Here is a 17,045-nt window from a genome sequence, read left to right as displayed (position 1 = left end):
AATATTTATTTTAATAAAGATGTTAGAAAAGATCTTCAAATTTCGATTTTTCGAGAAAAATACCCTTCTACTTATGAGACTTCGTTTGGATATAAAAACCCCGAAGGTGTTAATTACCATCGACGAATTTCTATCAATTCGGAGTTAAATTTGAAACGACTGCATGAAAAATATTTGGGAAATCCGGTCAAACCTCTTAAAAATAACACGACTTCTGGTAAGTTTTTTTCATTTCTTTTTTTCCAAATCGGAAAAATTGAATTTGCTATAATTAATAATTTTCGAATTAGTTTATTATAATTTATAACAAACTTTTTCAGGTACAGTGTATAGAAAATTAAAACTACCATTTTCCACTTCTACTGAGTATGTTCAAGGGATAAAAAATATTCCTCATCGAAAAAGGGACAATGAATTTTTCATTTCTATCGACGAGAGTAGTTTTCAAAAATTATTGGATATCTATACAACAACTAATCAATTAACTCATCGTGATTTTTTTCGCAATGGAGACAGAATTTCGAAAAATAACAAGAAATTTGATGGCGAAGATCGAAAATATCAATTTATTCCTGTGGAGAAAAAATTATATAGACGATTGCCGAAGCAATTTGCTCGACTACCAAATTCTGGAAATATTAGCAATTACAAGAGGGACTATGGACAAACTTCTTCGAATGACTTTGAATTCGTCTACGATTTTCCAGCTTTTAGTAAATTAACAAAAAGTGATATTCTCACTGTCCCTGGAATGTATTCTACGGAAAGTAGTCATATCGGAAGTGAAAGGCCAATTAGAAGTGTCGTTTAATTGATAAAATTAAAATATAACAAATATTTGACAAACAAAGAAACCAAAAAAAAAAGGAAAAAGTAATCGACGAGAATGAAAATAATTGATAAATTAATTCAATTAATTCAACAAGTGAAAAATCAGACAAGAATGTTTTGAAAAATCGATGAAATAGAGAATTAAAATACTGGAAAAAACTGTGTTTTAATTTTATTGCAAAGAAGGATTTAATTAAAAAAAGATTTGCCATTTATTTTTTTATTATACAAATCTTGAAAATTCAGATCAAAAAGACAGTTTTGTAAAGAAATTTTAAAAAAATATTCTAATAGCAAAACTTTAGAAAGTATTTCTTAATAAAAATTTTAGTTTGTTGGGAAAAAAAATTCAATTTTTGTGTGAATTTGTAAATTGTGAATTATGTGTTTTCGGTCTCAATTTCATGGATCCGTAAATGGAAGAGTGTTTTTTTAAATTCGACGGAACTTCCAGTGATTCATTGGTGACTTGGATCATCAAATTTGCAATTCTTAAATCTTTCTGTCTCATCGTTCCCTCGAGATATGCAACCTTGTGATTTAGAGTTGTAATTATATCCTCTTTCTCTCGAATTTCTTCAACTAATTGCTCATAAGCCCAACGAGCCGCAGGGTCTTCAATTTCTTCATTGAAATGTGTTTCACTTCCTGAGGAGAAGATTTTTGTTTCTTTAAAAAAAATAATTTCTTTTTAGAAAAATACTTGAAATAGGAAATATTAGAGAAATTTAATTATTACTCGAAATGAGAAATTTTAAAGAAAAACTTGAAATAAAAAAAGATACTCAAAAAAACGATAAAGAAAGAAAATTCAAAGAAAAAGGAAATTTGAATTAATAATTATAAAGAGTATAATATTATAATTTCCTACTGGTTTCGTAAAAGTAATTATTTCCATTCAGGTACTTATTTTCAATCTCCATGTCTCCCTTTATTATCTGCAAATTGACGAACCATCGCCAAATACAAGAGGCCTGCATTAAAAAAGTCATGAGATGATTAAAAATATTTTTCCCCACTTTCGAGCATGCTTTCGAGAAAAATGAGTAGAATTTCTCCTTTTTCAATAATTTCGGAATTTTCGAAGCAATTTTCGCTGGTTCCTGACATACATCCTCTGTCTCTGTGTCCTCAACATGAACTGAAGAAAAAAAATGTTTAAAACAAAATTTTCATCTGCCAAGAGAGGAAAAAAATTCTTTACCACTTTCGATAATTTCAATTTCTGGTTCATGAACTCGTGAAGAATAATTATCATTAGTAACTTGATCGAGCAGAGAAAATAGTAATTTCTCAATTGTTCCATGCTGGCAATTCGCTAATTGACTAATAGTATTGTTGCTTAATGTTAAATTAATTTTTGTGAATACTTTTCGATTCAATGTATTCCAATTGTCCTTTTTTTTACTAACATTATTTGTTGGTATGCAATTGTAAATTTCAAGTAATTGAGGATAGTGTAATTTTAATAATTCGGCCATTAAAACTGAACGAAGGGAATAAAAGTATTATTATTAATTCTTTTTTAAATTCTAAAAAGTAGTGTACTCACCACCGTCGGAAAAATCGCGAGCTAAAGTTTTCGGTCGTTTAGAAAATGGAATTTTATCCAACCAACGATACAGGATATGATAATTTCCATCTTGATAATTTTCTATAGTTTGCTTTTTTTCTCTGTCAAAGGCAAAATTACACTCTTCCATATTTTTTTTTTAATTATAATTCAGAAAATTGGTTAAAACGTCTAACATATTTTTTTAAAGTCATTAGTTTTAATGTGTAATATATTAATTTACAAATATTGTGTGTCAGTTTCACATGTCAATTTAGATTTGTTAATTTTAGAAAATTTCTTCAATTGAATGAATTGAATTAAATGAATTTGCACAGAAAGAGATGAAAATTAATCGTTTCTTCTTTTTTTTTAATTTCAAATTTAGGCGCCAATTGCGAAACTAGAGACGTCTTTTGAGCAAAATTTGAAGAGGAAAATTCAAAATGGCAGCTTCCATAAGTTGTCAAAATTGCAAGCAAAACTGTCAAATTTAGAAAACACAATTTTTTTTAATGTTTACAATATTTTTTTTATTGTTGTGATTACAATTTTAATTGACGAGAATGGAAATTTTTTGACGAAGTTTACAAAATTTTAAATAATCAGTATTGTTGCTAAACGAATCAATGACATGGAGACATGGAGAGATTTTGGAAAAATTTGAGATTTAAATATGTACTCATTTGTATTGTCATTACTTTTATTATCACCTGTTTGATAAGTATTTCTCCAATAAGCAATGGTAAGTTCAAATAAATAAAATAATTATTCAAAAACTTGGAAATACAATCATTTTCTTTACATTGTTATGTTGAATTTTGAGGTTAAGTTGATTATTTGTATTTTCTTTTTGTTCCTTTTTATTTATATTTTTGTTTATTAATTATCGTTAATTGTTGATTGTTATATTAACTAGCAAATGTTACGCGGGTGGAACGTGTTATTCAATTTATTATTATGCAAATCACAAAATTTTTTATTTTCCAATATGAATTTTTGAATAATTTAAAATTCAAATTTTGAAAAAATTCAATTATTAACTAATTAATTATTCTTGTTTATTAATTTCAAAAATTTTAATAAAATTCTTCGCAAGAATTAAATTATTTTCATAAATACTAACATTCTTCTTAAGAATTTAATTATTTTTTGCAATAATTCAATTATTTTGAAACAAAACTTTAATAACATTTTACGAACGAAGACTATTTTTTTCTACAATTTTAATAATCCTTCGAAACAATTCAATTATTTTTAATACAAATTTAATAACATTTCATGAAAGAATTCAATTTTGAAAAGTTTTTTAATAATCCTGCGAAACAATTCAATTATTTTTTTTAATGTAGTAAAATCTTTGCAAAAATTCAATTATTTTCAAACAATTTCACGAAAGAATTCAATTTTGTTCTTAATTCGTTATAAAATATTTCAAAAGAATTTCATTATATTTTCTAAAATTTTTATAAATCCTTCGAAACAATTCAATTTTATTTATAAATAGTAAAATTCTTTGAAAAAATTCAATTATTTTTAATACAATTTTGAATAAAATTTCATGAAAGAAATTGTTCATAAAATTCAATAATTTAAAAAATTTTTGATTAAAATTATTAAAGAAACTCCACTATTAAAAGAAAATTAAAAGAATTTATTTCGAATTTTCATAAATTTTAAAAAAATTCTACACGAGAATTCAATTATTTCCCTAAATAATAAAATTCTTCAAAAGAATTCTATTATCATCAAATTTTTTTGGATAAAATTCTTTGCTACAATTCGATAATTTTCTATACATTAATTTTAAAATTTAAAATATTTAAAAAGAAAATGTTTAGAAACAAAAAAGCAAACAAGTAACTTCAAACTGCGAACAGATTACTGAAATACAACGATTATTAATATAGAAGAAGATAGAAGATTGTTGTGTTTTTATTGTAAAAATAAGATGTTTCTTTATTTCAGATGAAACCAAATACAACATTGGTCCATTGGCAAGAGACAGGAGTCGGAGTCTTAAATCGTCGAATATTTTGAGAAATAGAAAAAAATCGAAACATCAATTAGCAATACTTGTGCCATTTAGAGATCGCTTTGATGAGCTGCTAAAATTTGCTCCTCATATGAAGAAATTTTTAGACAAACAAAATTTAGATTATCATATATTTATTTTAAATCAGGTAATTGACTTCAGAAGAAAATGAATCTGAAACTTAGTTTAATTTTTATTCATCTTCTGCTTTGTCTAAATTTTCTAAATTAAATTTCTGTTACCTCTAATATTTTTCTGAATACCTATAATTTAAAAAAAATTTAATTTTTTTTTCAGGTAGACAAATATAGATTTAATCGAGCGTCTTTGATAAATGTAGGATTTTTAGAAGTGAAAAATAATTACGATTATATAGCAATGCATGACGTTGATTTACTGCCAATGAATGATGAATTATTGTACTCATTCCCGGAAACGGGACCTTTTCACGTATCATCGCCTAAGCTTCATCCACGATATCATTATGATACTTTCGTTGGCGGAATATTACTCGTCAAACGGTGAGTTCAAATTTTATTATCAACACTTGTTTTTATTTATTTTGTTTTAATAAAAAAAAAATGTAAAATTTGCTTTCTTCTAGGGAACATTTTATAAAAGTTGATGGAATGTCAAATAAATATTGGGGCTGGGGATTAGAGGATGATGAATTTTACGTAAGACTGAAAGAAGCAGAACTCAATGTGACTCTTCCGCAAAATATTTCAACCACTTCTCGTAATACTTTTATGTAAGAAATATCTTTTTTTGCTCCTAAGAAACCTCAATTTTTTCTGTTTATTTTAAATTTATCTTAAATATTTATTCAGTTTATTTGAAATAAGTTTCGACGATTTTAATTAAGTCAAAAGATATTAATTAATTTGACTTTTTTAAAATAAGTGCCGAAGATTTTAATTAAGTTAAAAGTTATTAATCCGGTTTTCTCGAATTTTTTTAAAAATAATTTTCATTTACCCGACTTTATAGGCACCTGCACGATATAAATCGTCGTAAAAGGGACATGACCAAGTGCTACAATCAGCGCGAGGTGACGAGGAAACGAGATCGCCAGACAGGATTACACGACGTCTCCTATAAATTAGAGGAAGTTATTAAACTGACAATAGCAGACAGTCCAGTGACAGTTTTAAATATTGCTTTAATATGTGATAAATCGATTACTCCATGGTGTGAATGTAATAAAATGGAAGATCCAAATTACATTAAGATAAAAGATAAGAAAAAGGAAAATAAAACCGTCACGTAAATTTACAATTAGATTTTTCATTATTTTTCAATTAAATGAAACTATTGCAATATATAATTATACAATTTTTTTGCAATTCAATAAAAATTATACTAAATTTAACATTTTTTTGTCATTTTACGTTGTAAAAAAAATATTAATTGATATATTTATATTTTACTGATATACCCGATTTTTATAATTTATAACTATCAATAACTATTAATAAAATCGAATTTTCAATTTAATATTTTTGAAATATCGAATTTTAATTTTTGTTTTATTTTCTTTCGTTGAAAACAAATGACGGAGATTATAATAAAATTAATAAAAAATAAAACTGTTAGTTGAAAGCGTTGAAAGTTTCTAGGTAGTGTTTCTAGTTTTTATAATTTTCGAAAATGCCAACTGCTCCTGAGATTATAAAGTGCTACAAGCACATAGACGCTAATCAAAAAAAGTACGTGGAAGAATTGAGAGAAATTGTTCGAATTCCCAATGTGAGTTCAAATCGTAAAGCCGAAAAGCAAATGTCAACTTTAATTCACTGGTTAGAAAATCGATTGAAGAAACTTGGTTTCTCTGTTTCACTGAAGAATATCGGGAATTATGGAAATCACGAAAAAACCGAAGAAGTAGTGAAAATTTAAATAGAAAATAACTAATTAAGATTATTCACTTGAATTTTTTTTTAATTAAAAATAAATCTGATTTTTCGGAAGAAATACAAAATTTTTTATTTTTAGGTGAAAATTCCATTTCTTTTGCTCGGAACTTTTGGCAATGATTCTAACAAAAAGACGCTATTTTATTACTGTCACTTGGATGTTTCAAAAGTCGAACTGGAAAAATGGACATCGAATCCTTTCGAACTGACCGAAAGGGACGGAAAATTATTCGGTCGAGGAACTGCGAAAATGAAAGGACCTCTTTTGTGCTTTCTACACGCCATCGAATGCTTCAAGGAATTGCAAATTAAATTGCCAATTAATATCAAAATTTTATGCGGTGAGTTACATTGAAATTAAATTATTTTCTTTCAAAATAAAATTAGTTTATATTAATAAAATTTGGGCAAATTAAAATTTAGACAAATTAAAATTTAAGATAAGAGAATAAATTTACATTCATTGATTTGAAAGTAAAAAAACTTAGAAGTAACAGAAAAAATCAATTTTCAGAATCGATGCACGAGTGTGGCAGTAAATCGATTCCCGAGAGTTTGCAAGATTTGAAGAAAAGTTTCTTGACGAACATAGATTGTATTTTATTGAACGAGGGCAAATGGTTGGGAAAAAATTATCCCTGCATTATGTACGGCTTTCGTGGAGTTTGTTACTTTGACATAACAATAGACGGACCATTGAAAAATTTCCACAGTGGCGATTACGGTGGAATGATATACGAACCAATGGACGATTTAATTTTTATTCTCAATAATCTCGTCGATTCAGCGGGTCGTATTTTAGTGCCGAATTTTTATAAAAACGTAATGTCCGTTACACCCGAGGAAGAAGAAATTTATCACAAGATAAAAATTAATTTCCACGATTATAAGAAAACTTCAGGTATTGCAAATTTTATCCACAACGAAAAAGTGACTCCAACTTTAATGAACACTTGGCGGCATCCTTCGTTTAATTTACATTTTATCGACTCGTCAATTAAATGCGATCCGAAAATTCAATTAGCGATACCGAAGAAAGTTAATGCCAGATTTTCTATATGGTAAATTTTATTTATAAATTATATTTATATATATATATATATTTTTTTATAGAAATTAATGATTAATACAAGAGAAATTAAATCGAAAAATTTCGTTGAAACAGAAAATTTTTTTTGATATCAACTAATGGTATTTTTTTACATTTTAGCATTGTTCCTTATCAAACACACGAACAAGTTTCTGCTTTGGTAATGGAATATATAAAAAAAATTCTTCATCCCCGATGTACACCTAATAATGTAAATGTAAAAGTTCATGATACTTTGGATCCATGGTCAGAAGACTATTCACATTGGAATTATAAGGCGGCAAAAACAGCCGCAAAACAAGTACTTTAAAAAAATACTTTTTAATAATTACAGGGTGGTCACAAGTTTCAGTTTATCAATTTACTGACATTAATATTATTTTCCCTGACAAAATTTTTTTCACAGGAAAATATAAAAGTTTACGGAAAATGACTCAAATTTATGAAATTTAATAATTTCTAAAAATTACAATTATAACTCTTACTGAATTCAATTATTTTCTATAATTTTCAACTAAACTTCGTCTCTAAATCAATTATTTTAAATAGTTTTCCGAAAGTTCTTCAAGAATTAAATTATTTAAATACGAAAATTCAATTTTTTATAATAATTGTAACTGTTCGTGTTTTTTTCTTAAGTTTATTAAAGTATACAATTTTCAAAAAATAATCAAACTTTTGAAGAATTTTAATTATAAATATGACCCTGATTTCTCCAAAATTTTAATAAATCCAAAAAAGTACATTTTTATTTGCTTTATTCGAAGATAATTAAATCTTTAAAAAATTATGATAACAAAATTCTAAGAATTAAGTAGTTTTTAAAAATATTTTAATGCAATTTTTCGAAAACAATTGAATTTTTTAAAAGAGTTTTTGTATTAGGATTAAAAAAAACTAATTATTAATTTTTTGATGAATTTTACAGGGTTACCACAAAAAATTAATTTTGTTTTTCCCTGATTTCCAGAGAAAATTTTGACTTTTTCCCTGACCCTAAAGAATATTCTAATTCACTCTAAAAATTATTATATGCTCAAAAAAAACATTCTATTACATTACTTACGAATTTCTTAAATTATAAAATTATTCGCAAACATCAATAATTAAATTTTTAAATAAGTATTAAATTATTATTTTTCCATAGTAATGAAAATTCTTCAAAACATTCAAATTCAAAAATTTTTTAAATTCAACAACTTATAAGAATATTATTATAAAACATGAAGACAACAATCATTCCGAGTCTTCGACTCGGAGTAATTGGTATCTTTATGTTTTATAAAAATTTTAATTTCCATAAAATTTTTCAAAAAAAAAAAAAAAATTATAATAAAATTCGTTGCAAGAATTCAATTATTTTCATAAACAATAAAATTCTTCACAGGGTATCAATTATTTTTAATCTTTTTAATACATTTTAAAATAAATTTCTCGAAAAATGAAATTATATTCAAAAAATTTTTGCAAGAATGAAATTACATTTCACAAATAATGAAATTCTTCGCTGAAATTCAAAAATTTTCAAAATTTACTATTTTAATAAAAGTTTTCAAAAGAATTTAATTACTTAAATAAAATGTAATAAAATTCGTTGCAGGAAATCAATTATTTTTACAAGTAATAAAATTTTCCACATGAATTTAATTATTTAAAAAAAATTGATAAAATTCGTTGTAAGAATTCTATTATTTTCATGAATTATAAAATTTTTCTGAGGATTTCAATTATTTATAATACAATTTAAAGAAAATTCGTAGAAAAATGGAATAATTTTTTAAAATTTTTTGCAAGAATTTAATTACATTTCACGAATATATAATAAAATTCTTCGTTAAAATTCAAATATTTTCGAAATCTACTATTTTAATAAAAGTTCTCAAAAGAATTCAATTAATTAAAAAAAATTTAATAAAATTCATTACAGGAATTCAATTATTTTCATAAATAATAAGATTCTTTACATTATTTCAATTATTTAAAAAAAAAATTTAAAAAATTCATTGCAAGAATTCAATTACTTTCATAAATTAATAAAATTCTACACAGGATTTCAATTATTTTCAAAAATTTTATTAAAATTCTTTGAAAGAATTCAATTATCAATTATTTTTAAAAATGCATGCTATAATGGTTTTAATATTCAATTATTATCTAAAATTTGAACTGATTTTCATTTTTAAATCAATTTTTATTCAAGGAATTTTAATAAAATTTTTAAGAAAAATTAAATTTTTCGAGGAATTTAATTACAATTGTATTAAAAATAATTGAAATTCTATTATGAGTTTTATTATTCATAAAAATAATTGAATTTTTGTAAAAAAATGTTATTATTTATGAAAATAACTGAATTATTGCGAAAAAATTTATAAAAAATTTGTAATAGTTGAATTTCTGAGAAATTTTTATTATTTATGAAAATAATTTAATGTTTGCTTAGAATTCGATTAAATTTTTTTTTAATAATTGAATTTTTTTGGAAAATTGAATTGATACTGTTGATATTGGAAATCATTGAATTGAGAAAAATTTTTGAAAATAATTGAAATTTTGACAAAAATTTGTTAAAATTTTTGAAAATAATTGAAATTTGGAGAAGCATTTTATTATTTTTAAAGATAATTGAAATTTTGACGAGAATTTTTTTAAAATTTTGAAAATAATTTAATTTCTGAGAAGAATTTTATTACTTTTGAAAATAATTGAATTTCTTCAATCATTTGTAACTTCTCCAAAATTCAATTTTTTTCAGTTACTTTAATAAAAATCCCTGACTTTTCCCTGATTTCCCTGACCTGTGGCAACCCTGATTTTAATGAAATATTTTGAACATGATTTTTTTTCTCCAAAATGTTAAAAATAATTCTAAAATGTTATTATTTTTTGTATATATTTGAATTTTCGGAAATATATAATTGAAAGTACTGAAAATTTACTAAATTTAAGAAAATTAAAAGCTAATTTTCATTTTTAAATCTATGTTTAAAGTTTTTTCATTAAAATTTCAGAAAATTAAATTATTTAGAAAATTTGCAATTAAAATTCTTCAAAAGTTGATTTTTAAAAATTGTAACAAAATACCTGAAATAAATTAATTATTTTCAATTAAATTTTACAAAATTTCAACTATTCAAATTTTTGTTAATTGTACATTTCGAAAATTTAAATAAAAAAATGATTCTCAAAAATAATTTTTGAATGATTTGTTTACAGTTAATTTTTTGCACTATAAAAATCGAAATGAGTTACATACTTGAAAAAAAAGTCGAACAAGTCGGAATTTTTGAAAATAAGTTGAAAAAATTCTCAATTTTCTAAATTTCTCTGAGAAAATTTTTTTTTCCTGACTTTACTGACATGTATTCACCCTGAATTAAAAATCAGTCTAAAATTTCAAAGGAGTTTCAATATAAATTATCATTATAGAAATTTTCTTTTATTTGTAATACCTCTCTGGTAATATTATACAATTTTGTTTTTTTAAAAAAAATGTGATTTAAAAAAAAATTGATTCTTAAAATAGAAATTCGTAAATTTATAATTTTCTAATTTTTTATATTTTTACCATTGATATTGAATCTCCTTAATAGGTTTTTAAGGACGAGGCGAATTTGATACGCGATGGACAAGGCTTTCCGATTGTTTTGCACTTGAGGAAAATATTTCCTAGAAAAAATATTCTCGTATTACCTTTGGCAAATGACGATGCTAATATTCATTCGGAGGATGAGAACATATCGTTGAAAAATTACATCGAAGGAACAAAAGTGCTTGCTAATTATTTCTATCAATTGAGTCAAGTTTGAAAATAAATTTCACGAATAAAATATTACACTCAACTATTGATTTAATTACTGAAGACACACTTTTTCACTTTTTGTACAAATTGCATTATTCAAATATTTACACAAATTTTCGAAAATGCTTTTATTCTCAAGTTTTTTTTTTCTTTCTTTCAGGCACGAACGAATTATTTAACATTCATAAAATTGAAAAGATGTTCTTTCAATTCTCTTTCACTCATCACTTCGCTGTCACTCATTTCTTCGATATTGTCATCTTCATTGAATATATCTTGTACCGTACCCGTAATTACACTCGATTCCAATGGTTTCTTAGTCACATTTTCATAATATGGATCTAAAGTAATGGCGTCTAGTAAACTTGATTCGATATTAGTGCTGTCTAGTGTTGAATTTAGTGATTTTGATCCATTTTCGTATGTTAGGGGTTTGGTGACTCTTCTTTTGAGTGTCCTTAATGATGGTAGGGGAAAATTGTAACCAAGTAATTTTTCATAGCCGTCAGGTCCGCACAATTTTCTTATTTCATAAGACATTTGTAGTGATTTCTCGGAAAATTCATGTTTCACGTAATCGGCAAATAAAACATCGAATGATGATTGTTTATCGTGAACGAGATCGAAATTTTTACGTTTTAGCAATGAACGCATATTATTAACACGACGTTTGTAATTGTTTGCATTTCTTTCGGCACGTTCGAGTAATTTCGATGCCTTATCAACTTTCCAATTTAATTCCTTGATTGTTTTCTCACGACTTCGTACTTGATATTCTAAATTCTTTTTATTTTGATTCTCCACGGAAATTGTACGCGATAATCTTCTATTGACGTCCTCGATTGTTTTCACTTTTTGCGTGAGATCTTTTATTAAGGCGTGTAATGCGGCGAAATTTCTATCACTACGCTCCTCGATATTTTCCTTTCGATTCAATTTTGCGGATAAGATGACAATTTCACGATTCTTTAATTTTAGTTCGTCATTGATTTCCTGCATTTTATTCTCCATGTCCTTGTAGGCTGATAAATGATCGGTGAGTTTGGAAATTGTACCCTTTTGCTGTTGGAGTTTTAGTTTTAGAGTATATTGAGGATCGGTGGAATCGAGAATCTCCTCCGATTCTGAGACACGTGTTCGTTTTATTCCTCGTCTTGACATATCTTTCTTTTGAAAGTTATCTTGATTTTCGATAATTTGGTATTGTTCTTCGTGATAGTTATCGTCTGATTCGTTTTGATAGTCGTCAATTACGTTGGTGATTAATATTTCGGAATGTTCGGTTTTTAGGGGTAATTTTGATGGGATTGTTATTAGTTGATCGGAAATATTTTCTTCACTATCGTAATTACTGACACGTTCAGTTTTGATGATTTTGTGTAGACTTCTCTCCAAACGAATAACTGGTCTGCTCTCGTAATTTTCTAGAATACAATCTTCCGATGGTTTCTCACCTAAATCGCGCATAATGTCCGAGATGTCTTCAATTTCTTCGGTGAATTTGATATTAAATTTGCCGTTCTTCAATTTTTTTGGTGTATTTCCATTTGGGAATTTTGCTTCCGATGTGAGATCGTTTTCGGGTGATTCGTTGACTGAATCGGAGATGAATCTCTCGATTGATTTCATGGTTTCCTCGCGAGCTTTCTTCTTGCGTTGTAGGGCGGCTTCGAAATTTGTTAATTCCTCGGTTCCCTTTACACTCGTATTTTCAATATCAATTTCGTCGTCTTCTTCTTCTTCCTCTTCTTCTTCATCATCATCATCGATTATAATCTCTTCATTGACACTGTCGTCGGATCTACTGTTCCTCAACATACTTTTCACATCATTATCGACGTTCTTATTATTTAAAATCGAATCTCCTCTTTGTAGGACTGCAATTTGTTCTAATTTTTTATTGAGTCTGGAACTCTTTTGACTTGTTGACTCGTCATCGCTGTTGATTCCTTCGTAAATACGCTCCATGTTGCTTTCAACTTCGTCGTAAATTTCATCAGCTGTCGCGTGTCCTTCGTCTTTAACTTCAACTTTTATTCGCGAATTGTGGGGAATATGATTCGTTACTATTTCAATTGGTTGAATTTGATTGTTTGTGTCTTCGTTCTCGTTGTTTATTATAATATATTTGTTATTACTGTGAACAAATTGTCCGATGTCGGCATTACTCTCATCAGAAATAACCAAGACATTCTCGTGTTGCAGTGAATTCAGCGAACTATTGGAAATAATTTGATAAACATTATTTACAGACTGACCATCCTTTCCCTTTATGTTCGCGACAATTGGCGTATTTTGTGGATCGAGAAAAACAATAGAATCTTCGCCAATATTTTGAATTCTCCCTCCTTCTGGTGTTTCAAGATAAATGTAGTTTTCCTCGTCGTCGTCGACTATTTCAATGCCGAATTCCTCGTCCTCGCTTCGACTAACCATTCCTAATCGTCGACGTTTGTTCGGTGATTTGCGGGTTGAAACAACTCTAAATATCGATGGCACGGCGCCTTTTCTTAGTTTTAATCTTCCACACTGAGTAACCATCCACTGATTTGGTGCAAAATGCGCGTGACACAGAAAGGAATTGTTCGATGGCTCCCAATCGGCCCTTCCAACTCGATCTTTCCATATTTGTCGTAAAATAGGATCGCGAGGGAAACATTTCATTGTGTAACCCTTTTCACTGCGATTATTACACCCTATAGCTGCACACCCAGGCATTTTAAATGATTTATTAAGAAACTCTGAGACAGTATTTCGACATTAACGTCTCCCTCACGGCATAATTATTTCCGTTCAGTTGCAAATGCGACTCACCTGAAAGATGAGAATTAAAACGCTTTAAAAAGTAAATTAACTTTTTTTTTAAAATTTTAAAAATCTTAAGAGAAGTGAAGAAAATTTCTTTAAATTAAAAAAATAGAATCAACAGCCATCATAGTACCTTTTTTCCCAAAAAAAGGGGAAATTTTTTTCCTCAAAAAGCGGACAAAAATTTATTTGTTTATACAACTTGCATATATAATTCAAATTTTTTATCTGCTTCTATAAAATATTTAAAAAATGATTCGATTTTAATTAGAGTTGCAACAAAAATTTAATTTTGTTTTCCCTGACTTTTCCCTGATTTCCAGACAAAATGTTGACTTTTTCCCTAAAGAATATTCTGCGATTCACACTAAAAATGATTAGAAACGAAAAAAAATGTTCTATTACATTTATTTACGAATTTCTTTAACTATAAAATTATTCTAAAACAGCAATAACTTTTTTTTTAATATTTAATCATTGTTTTTCCACAGGAATTAAGATTTTCAAAAAATTCAAATTCAAATCTTTTTGAAATTCAACAATTTATGAGAATATAAACTCGGAGTTATCACTTTCTTCATGTTTTATAATAATTAAAGATGACCCAGTGATAAGATCATTATTTTCTACTATAAGAAATATTTTTACTGTAACTTCTTCAAAATTATTTTCATCATTTCAATTTAATTATTATTTTCTAGAATTAACTAAAATTCTTCTTTAAGTCAATTATTTACAATAATTTAAACAAAAATCCTGAGAATTTTCAAATGTATTTGTTTACAAATCAATTTTACGAAGTTTCATCGATTATTCGGAAATTCTTCAATTAATATATATTTGAATATAAAAACTTCGAATAATTTCAATTAAACTTATTGAAAAAAAATAATTCTATAGAATTGTTAGTTAAAAATATGAAAAATTCAGATTTTCCAAGATTTCAATTTGAAACTTTTTCAAAATTCAATTATTTCTAAAAAATCCACACTATAATGCTTTTAATATTCAATTATGTATTATGTAAAATTTTAAGTGGAATTCACTTTTAAAATAATTTCTATTAGAAAATTCTACGAGAATTCAATTATTTAAATACAAAAATAAATAATTTATATTGAATAAATAAATGTTTCTTAATATTAAATTCTCATAAAGAAGTTTATCAACAAATTTTTAACTAATTAAATTCTTTCGACGAATTTCAATAAAATTTTTAAAAATAATTACATTTTTCGAGGTATTCGATTAAAATTGTACTGAAAATAATTGAAATTCTGCGATGAGTTTGATTATTTATAAAAATAATGGAATTATTGCGAAGAAATTTATAAAAAATTTGTAAATAATAGAATTCTTGTGAAATTCTTTTAATATTTATGAAAATAATTAAACGTTTGCGTAGAATTTTAATATATTTTTTTTAAATAATTTAATTCTTTTGTAAAATTTTATTAAAATAGTAGATATTGAATATCATTGAATTTTGGAAAATTTTGGCAAATAATTGAAATTTTGACAAGAATTTTATTACAATTTTTGAAAATAATTGAATTTTGAAGAAGAATTAAGTTTTTTAAAAAGAAATTATTGTCAGAAATGGAAAAAATTAAAGGTTTTGATTAGAATTTTTGTTTTTTCTAGAAAAAAATAAATTTTATGATTACACTTTGAAAAGGATTTCAAAAAAAGCAAAACTTGTTTATTTTTGATTAGAAAAAGGTGAAAAAGGGAACAAATCTTTTAAAAAAGTTGAAAAAGGTGATAAAATTGAAGTAAGGGGACAAAAGGGGACCAACTGTGATGCCTGAATCAACAATAAATTCTGTGCTTATAATTATAAAGAAACTCTTAAACATAACCTATAATCAAGAGAGAAAGAAATTAAATTCAACAAAACTTTTTTCCTAAATTTACTTCCAGAGAATTATTGAAATTTACAAAATAGTTTGTTTCTAAAAACATTGAATGCCAAAGTGGGTTATTAAAATCGAACAAAATGTAAATTACATATTGTTTTATGCATTAATTCCCATAGAACTATGCATTATATTCGCATATAATTACCGAATATCGATAAAAAAATGATTTCAACAAAATAAACAAAAGACAGTAAATTCAAATTGAATGAATAACAATAAAATTCTTACCTGTTGGACTTGAATTTTTCGAAAATTCAAAAAAAAATCCGTCCAATAGACAATGCAATCAACTTGATGGTGAATTAAAAATCCTGGTTTGAATTGTAACCTCCAATATTATTTGAACTCCTTAAAAGAAAAGAATATTTACAATTGTTGAAAAACAAATCACTGCATTGTTAAAATTAAAAATTTTTCTCTTTTATATTATCAACAATGATGTTCACATGCTTTATTGTAATAGAAAAATAAAGGAAAGCACTACTGACATTATTGGCACAAACATTTCAATTATTCTCTTCTTACCATTTTTAAACAATCACTATTATTACTTATAAACTGTCAGGAATTAAGCAAATATTATATACGATTGTTCATAGCAAAAATAAATTTGTAATGAAACAATAATTCTATAAAACATTGTGCATCACGAATTTCGTAACTGATGGCAAGAGCTTCCCAAACTCGTATCCCCATTTTAGTTTTGAGAAAAATTACAATTCACAAATTAAATTTTCAGCAGGTTAATGTGATTTATAAACAAAAAAAATTCTATTGTACCATGAAAGATGAATTATTTTTGTAGATATACAAAATATAAGAGATAAAATACTTATAAAGTACCTTTTCAATCAAACAGGACTGTAAACAGGAATCTTTCTGTTATTTAGCAGACCAATCTTAATTTGTCAAGCTCACTGTCGACCAATGAAATTATTCTCCAACGGAAATAAGATAAAACTATAAAAACTCCACTATTTTGTCAATGTGATTTAATCTATTAAATAATAAACAAATAATATTGTTACTATTAATAATAATAGTTATTTTATATTAGTTTTTCTATTTAAATCTTAATTATATGTTTAT

The 17,045-nt window shown here is 25.7% G+C and overlaps 4 protein-coding genes across 5 annotated transcripts; 2 read left to right on the top strand and 2 right to left on the bottom strand.

The window, feature by feature from the left end:
* Positions 1–1,077: 1,077 nt before the first annotated feature.
* LOC122507722 lies at positions 1,078–2,871 on the bottom strand. The gene is made up of 4 exons (XM_043620584.1): positions 2,384–2,871; positions 2,036–2,317; positions 1,703–1,972; positions 1,078–1,479 (listed from the first exon to the last, which is right to left on the bottom strand). The coding sequence occupies exons 1-4, from the start codon at positions 2,532–2,534 to the stop codon at positions 1,181–1,183; spliced, it is 1,002 nt and encodes a 333-aa protein (XP_043476519.1). The 5' UTR covers positions 2,535–2,871; the 3' UTR covers positions 1,078–1,180.
* On the top strand, positions 2,866–5,718 carry LOC122507723 (beta-1,4-galactosyltransferase 7). Its single transcript, XM_043620586.1, has 5 exons — positions 2,866–3,128; positions 4,352–4,566; positions 4,716–4,939; positions 5,023–5,169; positions 5,409–5,718. The coding sequence occupies exons 1-5, from the start codon at positions 3,026–3,028 to the stop codon at positions 5,686–5,688; spliced, it is 969 nt and encodes a 322-aa protein (XP_043476521.1). The 5' UTR covers positions 2,866–3,025; the 3' UTR covers positions 5,689–5,718.
* A 265-nt stretch (positions 5,719–5,983) lies between these two features.
* LOC122507754 (cytosolic non-specific dipeptidase-like) lies at positions 5,984–11,233 on the top strand. Its single transcript, XM_043620631.1, has 5 exons — positions 5,984–6,302; positions 6,414–6,675; positions 6,849–7,395; positions 7,545–7,725; positions 11,018–11,233. The coding sequence occupies exons 1-5, from the start codon at positions 6,069–6,071 to the stop codon at positions 11,231–11,233; spliced, it is 1,440 nt and encodes a 479-aa protein (XP_043476566.1). The 5' UTR covers positions 5,984–6,068.
* LOC122507753 (ankyrin repeat domain-containing protein 26-like) lies at positions 10,842–16,858 on the bottom strand. 2 transcript variants are annotated; one of them, XM_043620629.1, is made up of 3 exons: positions 16,800–16,858; positions 16,185–16,304; positions 10,842–14,040 (listed from the first exon to the last, which is right to left on the bottom strand). In XM_043620629.1, the coding sequence occupies exon 3, from the start codon at positions 13,942–13,944 to the stop codon at positions 11,398–11,400; it is 2,547 nt and encodes an 848-aa protein (XP_043476564.1). In that variant the 5' UTR covers positions 13,945–14,040; positions 16,185–16,304; positions 16,800–16,858; the 3' UTR covers positions 10,842–11,397. The 2 variants fall into 2 exon arrangements, with proteins under 2 accessions (XP_043476564.1, XP_043476565.1); XM_043620630.1 differs by lacking the exon at positions 16,800–16,858 and adding an exon at positions 16,482–16,724.
* Positions 16,859–17,045: the final 187 nt, after the last annotated feature.

This window comes from Leptopilina heterotoma, unplaced genomic scaffold (genome assembly GCF_015476425.1).
Source record: "Leptopilina heterotoma isolate Lh14 unplaced genomic scaffold, ASM1547642v1 Lhet_51, whole genome shotgun sequence".
NCBI lineage: Eukaryota > Metazoa > Arthropoda > Insecta > Hymenoptera > Figitidae > Leptopilina > Leptopilina heterotoma.
Note: the sequence above shows the minus strand (reverse complement) of the source record. Positions and strands in the feature narration are given on the sequence as shown.